The following is a 15,998-nucleotide window of genomic DNA, read 5'->3' on the forward strand; positions in this document are numbered from 1 at the left end:
AATCCCAAATCGAATAAGAGTCAACAATGTGATACAGCTGCAAAAAAGGCTATTATTAATCTGGGGTGAATTAACAGGAGTGTTGTAAGAGGTGGGAGATAATCATCCGGCTCTACTCAGCACTGGTGAGGCCCCAGCTGGAGTCCTGTGTCCAATTCTGGGCACCCCCCACTTTCAGAAAGATGAGGAGCCCCAGTTCGAGCACCTGTGCCCATCCACACAGCACACTACATCCCCCGGTGCCAGTATGAATGCAAACACTCCCGATCTCAGTAGCACGGGTCCTGCTCCCAGCACGTCCCCACCGGGCAGGAGATGTGCTGGTCAAAGCAGTAATAATGCCCTTACCCACACAGCGATTGCTGCACTGACCACTTCCCCCTGCTAAGGAGTCTGCTGGCCCAGGGACTGTTGAGGAGACAGCAGGTCCAAGGTTTCTCAAGAGTTAAAAGAACCAGAGCAGCGTGGGGCTGCTGGCCTGATCCCCCGGCCAGTTAAGGACATAGCAATAACAGACATGGCAAGCTGCTGGTGTGTTACTGCTACCCTCTAGTGGACGGAAGTAGCACTGCTGCACAGGCCCTATGCTACTAGCTACCAGGAATTCTCTCTTAGCTCAGGGCAGGACAGATTCAAATTCAGTCCTTTTTGTTGCAGTGAGGCTTCGAGTGACAACAGGGTGCAGCACAGTTATAATACCACATAGCATTTATGTCCTGCCATCTCTTTAGGGACCACAGCTCTTTACAAAGGTGTCATTATTCCCCTTATAGAGATGGGGAAACAGAGGCATAGAGGCAGGCTCTTGCCCAAAGTCAACCAGAGAGCCAGGAATAGAACCCCCCTCTCCTGCTTCCCAGGTCAGCACCATACCTACCCAGCCACATCTCTGTGCCATCCCAGCAGGCCATGAATTTATCCACTAAAGTTCAGAGTTCCTCAAATTTTCCAAATCCTGTGAAGAACCATAAAATTGGTGAATTGTAGGAACTGCCAGAACAACTCAGACCAAGGGTCCATCTACACCAGCATTTGGCCTCAGTACTAGCTTTAGAGGAAGATAGGAGAAACCCTGCAGTAGCAGTTATGGGATAACAAACCTTCAGGGAAAGTTTCCTCCTGACTCCCATTATGGAGAGGTTGACTTGTGCCCTGAAGCATGAGTGTTTATATTTCCTCCTCAAACTCTTGTTTAGTTTTTAATGTTTACTATAACAGCTCTAGATACTCATGTTATCTCTAGATGTGTCCAGTCCCTCCTTGAATCTTGCTAGGTTCTTGGCCTCTGTGACATCTTGTGACAATGAGTTCCACAGGTTAACTGTGCACAGTGTGACGTCATTTCCTCTTAGTTTTGAGCTTTCAATTTCATTGTTCTTGTATGAAACATAGCAAACCCTGCTTCCCAGCGTGGGCTTCCAAGTGTATGACTGAAAATGACCTACACAAATAACAACAGAGTAAACAAGGGGCTTAATTAAAAAACAAAACTTTATTTGGTCCATTGGAACCTGAGTTTGAAAACCACCCATGGATAATTTGTATCATACAGGGATTACAGATCTGATTTACAATTGATAAAATAGCCTGTGTTTCATAAGAGCTGGACAGTATTTACAGGGTTAAAAATATTCACAGCTCAGAGAGAGAAAAGACGAGAGAGAGAGCGAGAAAAGAAAAAGACGGAATCGTCCAAAGGAGGAAAGGACGGAACAGATCGTTCGACGAATAAAAACTACAAATAACAGAGCTTGGCTCAGCTGCTCCCTGCCATTGGCGGCCAGCAGGGTCTGAGAGGCAGCGCACATGAAGGGGCAATATCCCCCCCAGCAGGGATCCCCCATTCCCACCTCCCTCCTTCCCAAGGAGCACAGTGCAGACCATAACAACAGAAGGGAGGAGAGAAGTGTCCCACGCTCACAGCCTGGAGGGGAAACGTAAAACCTGGGGTCAAAATAAGCCTTGGCACTGCCAACCCCCTCGGTGCTCAGCAGAACGCCAGCCTGCCCACAGTCTGGGTCTCTACAGCACAGCTGATCTCTCAGGGTGAGATGGCTGCTCAGGGGGGACAGCCTGGCAAGCTACCAGTGCAGGCCTCAGGCCTACCTGTGCTGGAGAATCTGACCAGAGGCCTGTCTGCCTAGGGACCGAGCGCCTGTTTCAGGATGTTCATAAGGGCAGGTAAGTGAAATGGGTGGCTCCAGGGCTGATTCCGTCTGAGCATCGCCCCCCCGCCCACTAAAAAAACAGAATATTTCCCAGGAGCCTTTGGGGGAAGATTAGTGCAAAGCTTAAAACCAGAGTTAAAACCGCCCTGGGATTTTCACATCAAAGAGCCTGCTATGGAGGAGAGGCTTCGCTGGTCCGGGGGAGTCACGCTCTGCACAAAGCCGAGTGGATTCACCTGCAGTGAGACCTGGCTAGCTCAGAATCCCACACGCAGAAGTGGCAGCCTGGGGGGCTAGGGCCCACCTCGCTAATCAGCCATGAGCACAGATCTCCTGCTAGTGCCCAATGGCGCCAGGGACTAAACTGTCACTCCCATGACACCCCATGCCCACGCTCTCCAACGGGCCCCATGACGTCTACCGCACAAGGTGTTTGCTGCCATTCCAGAATCGCTGCCTCTGCTCTGGACATGACCCTCAGCCCCTGCTCCCTCTGCCCTGCAAACCCCACAAGGTGCCTGGGCAGAACCCCGTGCCCCATCAGCAGCTCTGGGTCCCCTAAAGAGTGGGGCGTCTAGGGGGCAGGGATTCCCTGCCTAAGCCAGCTGGGATTTGATTGGCTGTTCAAAGCAATGATCATTTAAAAAAATAAAAGTCAGTGCATGGCAAAACTTTCAAACAATGGGGGAGGGGTGCGAGTCTGCTCAGCCCCCAGCCTGTGTCCGAACCCCAGTGCTGGCTGGTGTACCCGCTATGCTGTACCTACCCCATACACTGACAGCCCTGGAGAATCCCCGCTCCTTTCACCTGGGCCCAGCCATGTGCTGCACTAACCCAGCAGTCAAGCTCAATTGTTTGTGAAGTGGCAGCTCTGTTGGCTTCCCTGGTGCAGAGAAGGCCAGGATCAGGCCTCTCAGCCTGTAGTCAGGCCATCTCTGGCTGGCCTCCCTATGCGCCTGGGCCAGCCCCCAAGCTGGGGCAGTGGTGCCAGGGGTTGAGAGGCGTGCTGGGGAAGGCTGGACTGTCAGTGCCAGAGGACGGTTCTCCAGCACAGCTCATGGCTTCTCTCCTAACCCTGCTCCCCACGGCCACTACTGCATAGTACACGTGTTCCTCGTACACACAGAGCGCGGGGGCTGGAATCCCACATATGCCCTGTGTCTCACAACGCAGTGCAGAAAGGGCCATTTCACTCAATTTTGGTAAAAGACGCTTTGTAAAACGCTAACTGCTGCTTTTCAAATGAAATCACCACCCCCACTCCTAGGGGAAAAAGCAGCTCCAAGCAGCTGCGTTCTGCCCACTGCAGGAGGGGGCTGCCCCCAAACACTGTTCTTTGCCCTGGTGAAATTTGGACAAACGCCCCTCTGCAGGCCACGGGACAAAAAACTACCACTCCCAGAAATCTCTGGGACATAAGGCTTTACCCAGAGTTGGTTTGGAGGCACAGAGATCAGAGGTGGGGGCACTGACCAGCAACTTTTACCAGATTTGTAGGTCATGTAAATTCCCAGCTTGATCATCTTCTCCCTGATCTTCACCATCTGCCTCCTGTCAAGCCGCTGGCATGAGACGCAGCTGGAGGCAGAGATGTCAGCGCCCCAGGCTGGGCCGGGCTGAGGTGATTCCATGCACCCATGGCCATTTAAAGCAGCAGCACCTTCCCGACAACCCATGCGAGCCCACTTCGGCTGGGCTGGCCCCCTGGCCACCTGTGTCCTTGCCACGAGCTTGGTCTCACACTGGCTCTCAATTCTCTTTTGCTGGCAAATAGCCGACAGGACAAGGCAGGGCCCAAGGCCGGCTCCACCGGGCCCCAACCAGGTTGCTGTAGCCCTGCTTCCACAGCATCCAGGCGGGCAATCCCGGAGCTGGGCCCCACGGTGCCAGGCGGGCAGAAGGGAGCACACACAGACGGACAGACGTCAGTCAGAGGTATATTGTTTTTTGCAGTATCAGGTGCCTGACGCTAGCGGGGGGAGCAGAGTCCTGAGTGGCCGTAGGGTTTGGAAGGAACCTGCCTCCCCGCCCCCGTTCTCCTCCCCCAGCCTGGCCAAGGCTCCCGGCTGCCCTGGCAATTGGTGGCCATTCCTCCAGACCAAGCGCATGCACTGGAGGGGCGGGGGAAGGGCCAGGATCCTGAGACTGCCCCCGCCCCGGCTGGCTCCCTGTAAAGTGCGTGCGTTGGCGGAGGGGGGTTGTGCGGAGGCAGGGAGGGGAGTGGGAGGGGGATCCCCAGCCCTGAGGGAAAAGCGCTTGGCAGGATGCTGTGGCGCTGCCCCCTGGTGGCTCAGCACCGCCGGGTCGGGAAGCAGCCCAAAGCAGCCGGGGCCAAGGCCTTGGTTAAAGCGAGAAGGCAGAAGCAGGAGAGGGGCAGGGAGGGCTGGGCTGGTTGTCATAGCGGCCGGGGCCCATGCAGCCCTGCCACCTCAGGGGTGAGCAGCGGGTTGTGGGTCCCTTTCGTTGCCATCCAGTCGTTGAGGAAGGCCTGGGCGGCTTTGCGGTGCGCCAGGCGGTGGGTGATGGAGAAGCCAGCGTTGCCTTCCAGCTGGGAGAGGATCACCAGCACCTGTCTGCGGGGGGAGAGGGGTCAGTGGGAGTGCGGCCAGAGCCTGCTCTCAGCCCATGGGTGCAGCTATTGAGAGACACATGCTCTTATGTGAGGACCCCTCATGCAGGGCCTTGCTATGGCCATGGGGCCAGGGGGCTTGGCTGGTAGCTAGGCTCCCTCGCCAGCCCATGCCCCGGCCACCCGGCACCGGATTGCCTCCCTAGCCCATGCCCCATGGGGGTCTCTGTGGTCGGGCTGGGGGCACCAGATCCTCTCGCCAGGCAATGCCCTGGGGCAGAGGGGTCTCTCAGTCTGGGCCGGCATTGCAGGCCCCGTCACATGGCAGCTTAATTCCTGGCATTCCCTGAGGTGCCCTTCGCCCTGGTGGGGTGCCCCTCACCTGTGCAGGGGTGGCACACTGTCCTGGGTTTTCAGGCTGCCCCGTGTGGACACCACGTTGAAGCTGTCTGTGCAGTCACACTGGACGTGCAGGTAGGACTTGGGGTGCCGGTTCTCCACCACCACAATCAGCCCCGCCCAGCCATGTGTCAAGTAGTAGCAGGTCATCCCCTCGCGGCCCTGACGGGACAACCAGCAGGGTTAGACGAGCAGGCCCCTCCCAGCCCCCGCACCAGAACCACAGAGTCAGTGCCCGCCGTCACAACAGGAACCCTGCCAACCAGAGGGAGCTGCTGGCCTCTCCTGCTCACCCCAAGCTATCCAAGGCACCTGCCCTTGCTATACATCACCAGTATTTACCCACCTCAGCATCCAGGGGAGGAAGGGATGATCCTTCAGGCGCAGGGATGCCCTGTCCTCCTAACCCCTGCCCTCCCTGTTCTCCAGGGACTGAGCCCATTCACACCCTCATGCACCCCAAGCAGGGTGCCTGCAGGATCCGCCAGTCAGGCACTGACCTCCCACCAGCCTGCCCTACCTGCCTGGCAGGGAAACCTGGCCCCCAGAGGTGAGGGCATACGATTGAGCTGAGCCGGGCTCCCTGTGGGAGAGGGACGGAGAACCTGCAGCAAAGGGGAGACCCCCCTCCAGCCACAAGCAAGAGCCACCAGCTGGGGGCAGCAGTAAGCTAGGGGTGAGTGAGCAGAGCGCCAGCTGGAGCGGCAATGTCCACTCAGCTATTTGTAGTGCGCTAGCTCCAGCCCGCTAGCGTGCGTCCTTCTCCCCAGGCTGGGAGGCTGCAGAGCAGACGGACCTGGGGGTAGCCCATGTGTACCAACCCGTCAGCCAGCAGCTTGGGACTCAGCTGGGCTCCACACCCACCTCATGCCGCTCGCCCTTGTTCTCGGTCAGCAGGATGATGGCGTCGGCCAGCGTGGTGGGTTGTGCCTCGACCTGCTCCACCATCACCAGGCGGGAGCTGTAGATGGCCAGGATGTAGCTGGAGCTGTCAGCGGGGGGGCTGGAGGCTGGGGAGACAAAGATGGTTCAATGAGGGGGTGCACCAGGCCACCCAGCCCCCGTCATACTGCCCATGCTTCCCCCTGTGTTCAGCTCCTGCTGCTCGGGACAGGACGCTGACCAGGGCACCCTGTTCCCTTCACCAGCACCTCGCCGAGCTCCACCGACATCACAGCCCCCTTGGGACAGACCTTACTCACCCCCGGACAGGGGAAACTGAGGCACGGGGCGGTGCTGTTACTGGCCCAAGTCAGATAGTGCCTGGAACAGGACCCAGGAGTCCGGATTCCCGAAGACAGGAATTCTTGAGTGAGTCTGCAGTGATTGCAGGTGACTCACTAGCCAACTATTGGCACAACTGGCTCTGGGGGAGCTCCTAGGAGGCAGAGGACTGGCAGGGCTGGCATTGGGCACTCGGCCTGGCAGAGGGAACTCTGTGCCTGGAGGGACCAGGCTGGGGAAGGGCAGGGTGAGCTGTGCTGACGGTGGCCCTCTTTCCCCCATGAGATCACAGATCGCCTGTGTCTCATGAAACGGAAATGGGACACAGTGCTGGAGAGACTAGGACCTGGACTCTCGCCAAGCTGCCTTCCCTCTCCGACCCACCCACCCCACAGCCCCTCAGGGCAGGCTGCAGGGACATGCCCAGCCAAGGGGGGAAGCCAGGGGGAGATACCACTGCCCCTCCACCTCCGGCCTGCAGCACAGGAGTGAGGCGGCAATGCAGCCAGCCCCACAGCCCTTCCCTGCAGGGCACGCTCAGCGGGCTGGTGTGCCAAGCCGGCAGCGCCTGGGGCCTCACCCTGGCCAGAGGACGTGCCCGGCAGCAGGGCATTCCAGTGGTTGAAGGCACAGCACACGACAGCGTACTCGCCCGGCTCCAGCATGACATCGCAGTTCACAAACTTCTTCACCGCCCGCTTGCTGTGGGCCACCAGCCGGCCCAGGCTCAGCTTGTTCCCGCTGGTGAAGGTGGCGCGGAACACCATGATGCACAGGTCCAGCAAGTGGCTGTCCACCGTGTCGGAGCGCCTGCCAGGGGTGGGGTGCGGGGGGAGAAGTCAGGACTGCGCCAGCCATGTCCCCTACCCACCCTGGATGGGGAGGCTCTAACCAGGGGATATGGCTTTACTGCCAAGGTGAGCTGTGCTGCCGTGAGCAGGACAGGTCAAGCGGAGCAGATCCACCAGCTGGGCCTGGGGAAAGCATGGCAGAAGCGCCCCCTAGCAGCGGCCGGCGTGCTTTGCAGGCTTAGCTCTGTAATACAGGGTAGGGCTACAGGGGGCAAGTGTGTACCCAAGAAAGGCTCCCCCTGCTGGCCTGGGTGCCCTTCGCCTGACACAAACCCCTCCTGCTTGCATACAGCTCAGGCAGAGAGAGACACGTCCTGGGTGCTGGTATCAGCGGATTACAATAAAACCCCGGGCAGATCTTGGTGATCTTTCCCCTTCGCATGTCTCCTGCACCGAGTCAGGGCTTTACACCTGCAGCCGGCAGATGGGGCAGAGCACTTCCTGTCTGGCCCTGTTCTCATCCGCAGTAAGCAGCACCGAGGCATCGCAGCAGAGCCACCTTCCCAGGCCAGCCCCAGGAGGGAGGCTGGGAGATTGCTGGGAGAAATGCCGATCCGGGCAATTCCCAGCCCAGGCTGCTTTGGACAGTCAGGGAATAACCACAGCTGGCCTGTCGCCAGCACCACTTGAACAAGGATCCCAAAGCGCTTTGCAAATGTTAATGGGGGGAGGGATAGCTCAGTGGTTTGACCATTGGCCTGCTAAACCCAGGATTGTGAGTTCAATCCTTGAGGAGGCCACTTAGGAATCTGGGGCAAAAATTGGTCCTGCTAGTGAAGGCAGGGGGCTGGACTCAATGACCTTTCAAGGTCCCTTCCAGTTCTAGGAGATTGGTATATCTCCAATTATATATATTTATATAATTATATATATATTATCCCCATTTACAGTGGGGAAACGGAGGCCCAGAGCATGGCAGTGACTTGCCCGTGGTCACCCAGGGGTGAGGGGCAGAGCTGAGAATGGAACCTCAGACTCCTGGCTCCCAGACCCGTTCCCCCCTGCACTGCTTTTCTGAACTAGATCCAAGGCATTGCTCCGTGCCCAAGTGCCAGACCTGGTTTCCCTGCCTCACCTGCTGCCCTCCTGGAAAAGGGCGAACTCCAGCGCAGCACGCTCCAGCACCGTCAGCGAGGTCACCGTCACGGGTCCACTGGCCTTGTTGGGGAAGGTCCCCTGCACCCGAACCTCGTGCCAGTCTGAGTGGAGCTTGCAGATATCCACCGAGTCAAAGTATCTGCCAGGAGTGGGGCCAAAGCCAGCGTCAGTTCCAGGCAACGGCAGCCATGGCTGGACTGGGGCTTGCAAACCCAGGCTGCACCAGGGCCTTGGTGAGTGGATCCAGCCTCACCCTCCCCACCGCCGGGCAACAGAGCACCTCCAAGGAGGATGCAGATGGCTCCCCATGGACAGGAGCCGCACCGGGGGTGGGTCAGGGTGGCACGATCCACGTCCTCTGCAATGGAGAGGGGCTTCCCAGTGAGCAGGGGCCAGGCCAGACGCGCCCCAGCCAGCACACCCCCACGCCCAGCCCCTCTCCTTGCACGGCTCGCAGGCTGGAGCCAGAGCCCAGTGGGGTGGCCCTGGGCAGCTGTGCTGCCCAGCAGGGGGTGCTACAGGGATTGCCCATGGAGACCTGGCCCAGGCTCCCCAGCCCCTGGCATTCCTGGTGGAAGAGGCAACGAGCGGGTGGGAAAGAGGGAGGGAGGGAGGGGCAGAAACAAAGGAGAGCAGCACTGGGGGTGGTGGGGGATTAAATGGCTCTTCCCCAAACTAGTACAGCCCCTGCCTGACGCCTAAGAGCCTCAAAGGATCGTGAGGGGCTAGAGGCGTTTTATAGGGAGAGGATTCCCCCTTCAGGAGACAGCACCGGCACGCCGATCACCACTAGGTGGCGCCAAAGTACCGTGCTTGGCAAGGGCCAGGGGATGTGGGCACAGCCCAGCCAGTGCTGCTCCTGGGGCCCTGAAGACCCATAAACAACCAGGCACTTGGGTTTAAGTCTCCTCTAAGGTGGCACACACCACTGGCCTGGGCCCACGAATCGCCAGCAGCACATCCGGCAGGAGACCGGCAGGACCCCCCCATCCCAACACTGGCCAGGTCTGACCCTGCGCCACATACTGGACCCACTCGGATCGCTGGCGGGAGCCAACACAGACTCCTGCCACAGGGGACGACCTGCTGCACTGCCCTGGCCAGAGGGGCTAGCGAGGACTGTCTTAGCTCAGAGACCTCCCAGCCCCTGGAGCATTTACTGCCGACTCTCAATGGGGCATTTTAATGCAGTCTGTGTATCTGTCCATGTCTGACCTTGTGCCCAACTACCCATGCTCGTGAGCCTTGGCCCCAGGCTGCCATGGGATCCCAGGAGTCCTCTCCACAGGCTCTGGGCTTCCCTTGCCATGGAGTACACGGGAGCCCGGGGGCAGGGCAGGATTCAGCCCTCAGGATTTCTCCAGAGCTGTGTCCTGTCCCAAGTGACAGCTTCCCCCACGCCCCTCGAGAAGCTCTGAGAGAGCTCAGGAGCAGCCAGTTTTTTCCTGATTTAGGGGCTAAATTTTCCCTTTTGTAATTTTATCCTGTTGCCCCTTCTCCCTCCCTTTAAGCCACCTCCCTCATCCCAGGTATTTACCCCACACAAACCTCGGTACCCTCCCACCCTCAGCTGCCACTCAGCCAAGCTCTGCCTAGCTTGGGTTTTTTTTGAAGCTGGACTCTCAGTGCAGGTGGCAGCAGAGTCTGATCTGAGCCCAGAGTTGTTGGGATCTGGGGCTCTCGCTAGATTCAGTCCCAGGGGAAGCAAGACAGGCCCAGGGGGCAGCTGCCCAGCTCCTGTCTCCTGTTCTATAATAGATAACGACGAGGCCAGGAATTCGGAGCTCAGTAGGGTGAGGGGGACCCAGTGTAGCCCCCAGGCGCTGGCATGCGGGGAGCCCCCTGTTCGGCTTTACCTGATGAAGTCGCCATACTCCATCCAGAAGACGCCCTCGCTGCTCCCATGGGGCATCAGATCGTGACGCAAGTGCACTGGCCAGTGGGGCCACTCGTCAGACCAGCTGCCATTCCAGGAAAAGCGACCCCAGGGGTTCCGGAGCCGCAGGAGCCTGATGGGGCAGAGGGAACAGCCCCCAGAATCACAGCAGTGCTGGGCGAAGGCCACAGCTACTGCACTCGTCAGCTACAACCCACTAGACAGTTTTCATCTGCTGAGACTCTCCCCCTCCACCCCCCGGGGGTGAGCCAGCACAAAAGCACGGCGTCCCCAAAATCAGGGGACTGAAAGCATGGCCTGACCCTGGCCTAGTGCAGGCAGGGGCTGTGCAACCTCCTGTCCTCACTCTGCCACTACCCCACTCCTGGGCTCCCAGCACAGCTCTGCCCTGCAAGTTCACCTCAGTTCAGACCCACAGCAACCCTGCCTGCTATCCCAGCCCTGGGCCCCCCCCACCTCTGCCAGTGCCCCTCCATCCTGTATCTGCTGCAACCCAAATACCGTCCTTACGCTGCGCTCAGCAGAGGCCACTTGCACGACAACACTGAGCGGCAGAGTGGTGGGATGTAGGCAAGCCATTAAAGAGATCCCAAACTGAGCCCGCTGAGCTAGCTTTGAAAGCAGGTCTCCCATAGCATGCCCTCCTCTCCCTCCCGTAAGCCCAGCATCACTGCCAGTGAGGATGAGAAGGTGGCAGACCCACCCCAAGGCCTTACAGCCGCAGCTGGAGGCTGGCCTGTTTGTAGCAGACAAACAGACAAAATCGGGGGGGGGGGCAGGCAGGGAACCTCTCTGTGCTGGCCAGTAAAGATTGGGGATGGCTAGTCCAGCGAGATCAGGGCCACCCAGCATACAGCGGGCAAGGATGCCGGGGGGGCCAGCCTACAGCACAGCAGCGCCCCAAGGCATAAACCAGTTTGTGTGACACCAAGGGACAGAGCAAGGGATTCCACTGGGGGGACTTGGCCACTGTTTGTTATTGGGGTTCCTGGGGTCCCCTTGGGGCCAAGGCCTGCAGGGGGGCCATTCAGCACAGACAGTCCCTTAACCCAACACCCCCATCCTCAGCCACGTGACACACCCTCTCCCTTTCCCCCAGGATTTCAGCTTAGCCCTACGCTGACACCATGAACCCAGCTAGAGCAAGGCTCTGTCTCAGCAGCCCCTGGGCAGGCGCAGGGGGCTGAACAATTTCTCTGTGCTGCTCACCCTGCACCCCCCAACCACCACCACCCGAGCACAGAGGGGGCTGGCAGCACGACACCCTGTGCACTGTGGCCCGGCTCACCTGTAGCCCTGCACGTCCCGCACGTCCAGTATTGAGTAGGCGTGCCGCGGGCGAAGGCCCATGCTCTCGTAAGCTGCGTCATCCACCTTCATGTTGCCCCCGCCACAGGAGGCGCCCATCAGAAACCTGCAATGGGCAGGGAGGAGAACAGAGGAGATTGGCGCCGCGCCGTGTGGCACTGACAGGGATGGGAGGAGAGGCTTGGAGCTGGCCCTCCCCCTCCACATAAGGGCACGGAGCCAGGGACAATCACGCTCGAACCCCAAGAGGAGCTCCCCTGGTTCAGTGACAGGCGGCCCGGTGCCAGCCACACATTCCGTTCTCGGGAACATTCTCTCTCTATTCACCCCACAGTCCCCAGGTCTCCCCGTACTTTGCCCCAGCCCAGGGCCCCATTGGCAATGCCTGGGGCTAGGGCTGCCCATGCCAGGCATACAGCGGAACAGATGCAGCCACCCCATGGAGATGACCCCCTGCTGAGACCACGGGCCTGGCACACAGCAATCCAGTCTGCTTGGAGCAGGTTATAGACCACTGTGTGCTGCACTCTAGAGTTTCCACTGGGCACCCCACTTCAGGCACAGAGAAGCATTGCATGCTGGGATCTGTAGTCTCTCCAGGCGGATTACACCATTAAAGAAAAGGACAGCTGATGAACTGTGCAGCAGAACCCTGGGCATCGCATATGGTCTGTTTAGCCATCCCGGCTCCAACCTCTCCTGCCAGAGAGAAATATCACCAGTTTCCAGCACACAACACTACCTGCCATCCAGGACCCTAACTTCCCTCCCTTCTCCCTGCATCTCCCAACGCCCTTCATTGCAGATCCAAATGAATCCTGCCTTCTCCTAGTCTCACAGATCCGGTTTCACTTCTCACAGCAACGTTACGCCCCAATGGGGGAATATGCAGGGGTGGGGTCTTAATAATATAGAAGATTGGAAAACAAAACTCAAGCAAAGCAAAAACATCAAATGAATCATCAGGTTAACAATCAGCCGTTAAAACCCAACCCAGCCTGGGGATAACTATGGGAGGGAAGCTCATCAGGGTTGGATTTTCTGTACAGAAACGAACAAGGCGAAAGTCACTTCCTAGCACTATGCCCAGGGCCCTGCTTCCAAAATTTATCAGGGCTACCAAGTGGGGCAGGTTGCATTCTGGGTTGACACTCTAGCCTCTCTTCTGTGCTCTCTTAGAATGAGAGCTGCCACTCTAGCCTCTCTTCTATAACTCTATGCTCCTGACAGCTGAACGTGAACCCCTCCCGCCTCGTCTTACCCAGCCTCCTTAGAACTCAGCATTTTGGCCCAGATGAGGTCAGTGTCAATGGGCTCCTCGCGAGGGTTAGTGGAGCTGACCTGCAGCATCAGGCTCTCGCAGGGGGCGCCGGTTAGTGTAGCCAGGCCTTCGATGGCGCGCCCTGCCTGGAGGGCAAAGTACGAACCATGCAGCTTGGCCAGAGCCTTCTCAATGAGGGCTACCCACAGCTGCTTCCTCTGGGCCTGAGAAAGGGAGAGAACCAGGGGTTACAACCACATAGAGGCGTGGGGCCAGCAACAGAGTCACACTCACACACTCATGCAAGCCAGGACCTTTGTGCAAAAGTTCCCCCCGGTCTCCTTGATCCCACCCTGCAAAGATCACGCAGCATTAACTGACCAGCATCTTGTTCCCGTGGCGTCACTTCCCCCCCACATGCTGGAGTTGACCCAAGAGGCTGTGAAGACTCCACCGACAGTGTGGTGCAGAGATGTATTGGGATAGGTTTTCAAACACAGGCTAATGGCCCCACTTCCCAGTAAATCTGGATTTAGGAATGTTTAATAAGAAAAGGGGATTTCAAACAAGTCCTGAATGCCTGGATTCACACCCCACCCCACCCCACCCCACCCCGCCCACAAACCCAGCCCCATGGATTAGGCTGACTACAGAGCACTTACAGATGGAACCAGTTACATTTCACACAAGGTAAAGACGAGATTGCTTCAAGGACAAATGGATGACAGCTCTGAGATGTCAGAGACACAACAGCAAACTTCTCTCCCCCGCAGCGCAGGGACAATGGGGAGAAGTAATTAGACAGAGGCTGCTTTGCAGGAGGAGCGTACCCTGAAATTGCTTTGTTATGGTGCTAGGCTGTGGCATTGTTACTGGTGCTAAGCTGTGGCATTGATTATATATTCATAAATAAATGCAAAGACTGCGTGAATACAACTAGACATCTGCAAAGGTTCCATCAGCACTAGCCACAAGGCACAGCCTGTATGATTGATTGTGCAGCGCCTAGCACAGTGGGGTCCTGGTCTATGCCTGGGTCTCCTAGACACTACCACAATACACATAAAAAATAACCCTATTGCATGCGTTTTGTTAGATGAGCGAGGCATTTTGCAAACACCCGGCAGCTCCCCACCCAAGGAGCTTACAGCCTATGGAGACAAAAAAACAGAGGAGGAGCAGATGACAGCAGTGACAGAGGCGATATCTGGCATTTCTCTTGTTGGGGCTAGATGTTAAGTTACACATTTCAAAAAGCAACGGAAAATACCGCCTACATGCAACCTGGCTGAGCTAACACTGTGCTGCAGGAACCGTGGGAAAGTGCTTTGAGATCAACAGATGAAGCGCACCCTATGATTATCCACATTGCGTGACATTTTGTGACTGAAAGGTGACATTCCAGGAGGAGGTGACTGGGGTGGGACCTTCCGAGACAGGGGAGAAGAATGAGGCTTCTTTACGGTCTATAAAGAAAGCCTGAAAGTGCTTTTGTGTTTTGTTTTTAAAAGTCCCTTCTCCCTGTGCCCCCAAAATGTTATTTATCTCTGCTTGAGATCCTACACAAGTGGGCCCTGATGCCGCTCTTATTTTGACTTTTTAAGACTCAGGCTTTTGGTTCACACTGGTTATCGCATATAACTCCAAAACCTACAAAACATCTAAGAGAAAAATTCCTTTTCTTAAAGATTCAATTCTGCTCCTCCACCCAAGACCAAAGAAAGTTCAATCCACATGCAAGACCTGCAAGGAAACCTCCAGAAACCTCAGGGAAGGCCTGACTTAATATTTCTAAGGTAAAATAAAAACACACTTTATTTTGAAAATATATAAATGTAATTCTTATCCAGCCTTCTCTGTGCTTCATGAGGAGGCACAAGCTGGGCACAGATCTATTCCCCACCTTTTTAGTTCCCCTTTAATGGTGCTCTGGCTTTCCTATAGATCTCAGTGCACTCACGTGGGAGTTGGAACATATGCCTGCAGAAATCCGGCCTACGATTGTTTTGATTTTGAAATGAATGCTGAGGATTTGCAGAAAGCTGCCAGCCTAGCAGAGACCCACACTGCTTTCTGTGCCCCTGATTTTCTCAGGTCTCTGACACTGAGGCAGTGCAGTTTGTCCAGAGGATTTTCTGGTCTGTGTTTCAGAAAGGACACTTCCAATCTCCTTCATGCAAACAAGCCCAGCAAGCAGCCCCTGGGCCTGTCAGACTGGGCAGGGAGAACAGGCAGTGATGTCCCAAAGGGGCTGAGCCTTTTTTAATCAGTCACAATCCGAGCCGATGCCAGCTGAGCATGCCCAGAAGCGATCTGACAATTGCTCAGAGTGTGTTTATGTCTAACGTCCCCCTCAAACCAAGCAAAGGTTAACAGAAGCAGTCCTCACTGAGAACGGGGCCCTGCCCTGCTTCAAACTGCGGCCCTCTTTGCTCCCATCCCAAGGCTCGAAAATGGCTCATGCTTAAAAAACAGAATAGTCTGTAAGTGGAGAAGGGAGGAAGGAAACTCAGCAAGTTACATGCATGTGAGACCCAGGGAGGCTGCAATGGAGAGAGCTTGGCAGCCTAACGCAGGCGCCGCCTGCAGTTACTGTAATAAAAGGCGAAACTCACCCCACAGCAGGCTGTGGAGCCGTGACTGTTCCCCATTACCCACTCCACAGGCAGCGGTGAGACACAGGATGGACTGTGATCAGCAACGCCCTAGCCCTGTGATTTTGATCTACATGTCCTGGTGGAAGGGGCTATTCCTGCCGCGTCACTCTCTGTCTCAGAGCAGGCCCACCAGAGCTCCCAAACCGCTCACCCATGGAACATCAATCCCTCCTGTCGGCCGCCCAGTGGCCAATGGCTGCCAAGGCAGGAGGAGGGGGCGCTGACCTGAGAGAAGAGGAGGTAGCCACACTCGTCACAGGGCAGCATGTCATCCACCAGCACCGTGGTCCATGTGCCGTCTTTGCAAAGTCGCACCTGATAGGCTCCCTCCGGGCACATGGTCCGTGTGATCATCACCTTCTCCACCAGCTCGGGCCGCTCCGCCAGCACTGCCAGGGCACTCAAGAACCTGGGGAGAGACCAGACAAGAGGCCTCCGGAACCGTGCTGGGGGAGGCATGTCTGTGACATTGGCATGGAGAGACGGCCTTGAGCTGAGAGGGGTAACAGGGCCTGGTGGGTGCGGGGGGAAGAGAACATTCACCCGCAGAGGAGCCAGGAGCTGGC

The 15,998-nt window shown here is 57.1% G+C and overlaps 1 protein-coding gene across 3 annotated transcripts in view; it reads right to left on the reverse strand.

Annotated features, from left to right (window-relative positions):
• Positions 1–1,479: 1,479 nt before the first annotated feature.
• CAPN15 (calpain 15) overlaps positions 1,480–15,998 on the reverse strand; it is a 100,224-nt gene continuing 85,705 nt past the window's right edge. For all 3 annotated transcript variants that reach the window (XM_044979931.1, XM_044979930.1, XM_044979932.1), the window contains exons 4-12: positions 15,658–15,841; positions 12,776–12,999; positions 11,495–11,620; positions 10,166–10,318; positions 8,287–8,448; positions 6,941–7,170; positions 6,001–6,146; positions 5,120–5,298; positions 1,480–4,741 (exon numbers count right to left, since the gene is read on the reverse strand). In XM_044979931.1, coding sequence (XP_044835866.1) covers positions 4,564–4,741; positions 5,120–5,298; positions 6,001–6,146; positions 6,941–7,170; positions 8,287–8,448; positions 10,166–10,318; positions 11,495–11,620; positions 12,776–12,999; positions 15,658–15,841 — 1,582 coding nt within the window. In that variant the 3' untranslated portion in view covers positions 1,480–4,563. The remainder of the gene's footprint in view (positions 4,742–5,119; positions 5,299–6,000; positions 6,147–6,940; positions 7,171–8,286; positions 8,449–10,165; positions 10,319–11,494; positions 11,621–12,775; positions 13,000–15,657; positions 15,842–15,998) is intronic.

This window comes from Mauremys mutica, chromosome 11, assembly GCF_020497125.1.
Source record: "Mauremys mutica isolate MM-2020 ecotype Southern chromosome 11, ASM2049712v1, whole genome shotgun sequence".
NCBI classification, from domain to species: domain Eukaryota; kingdom Metazoa; phylum Chordata; order Testudines; family Geoemydidae; genus Mauremys; species Mauremys mutica.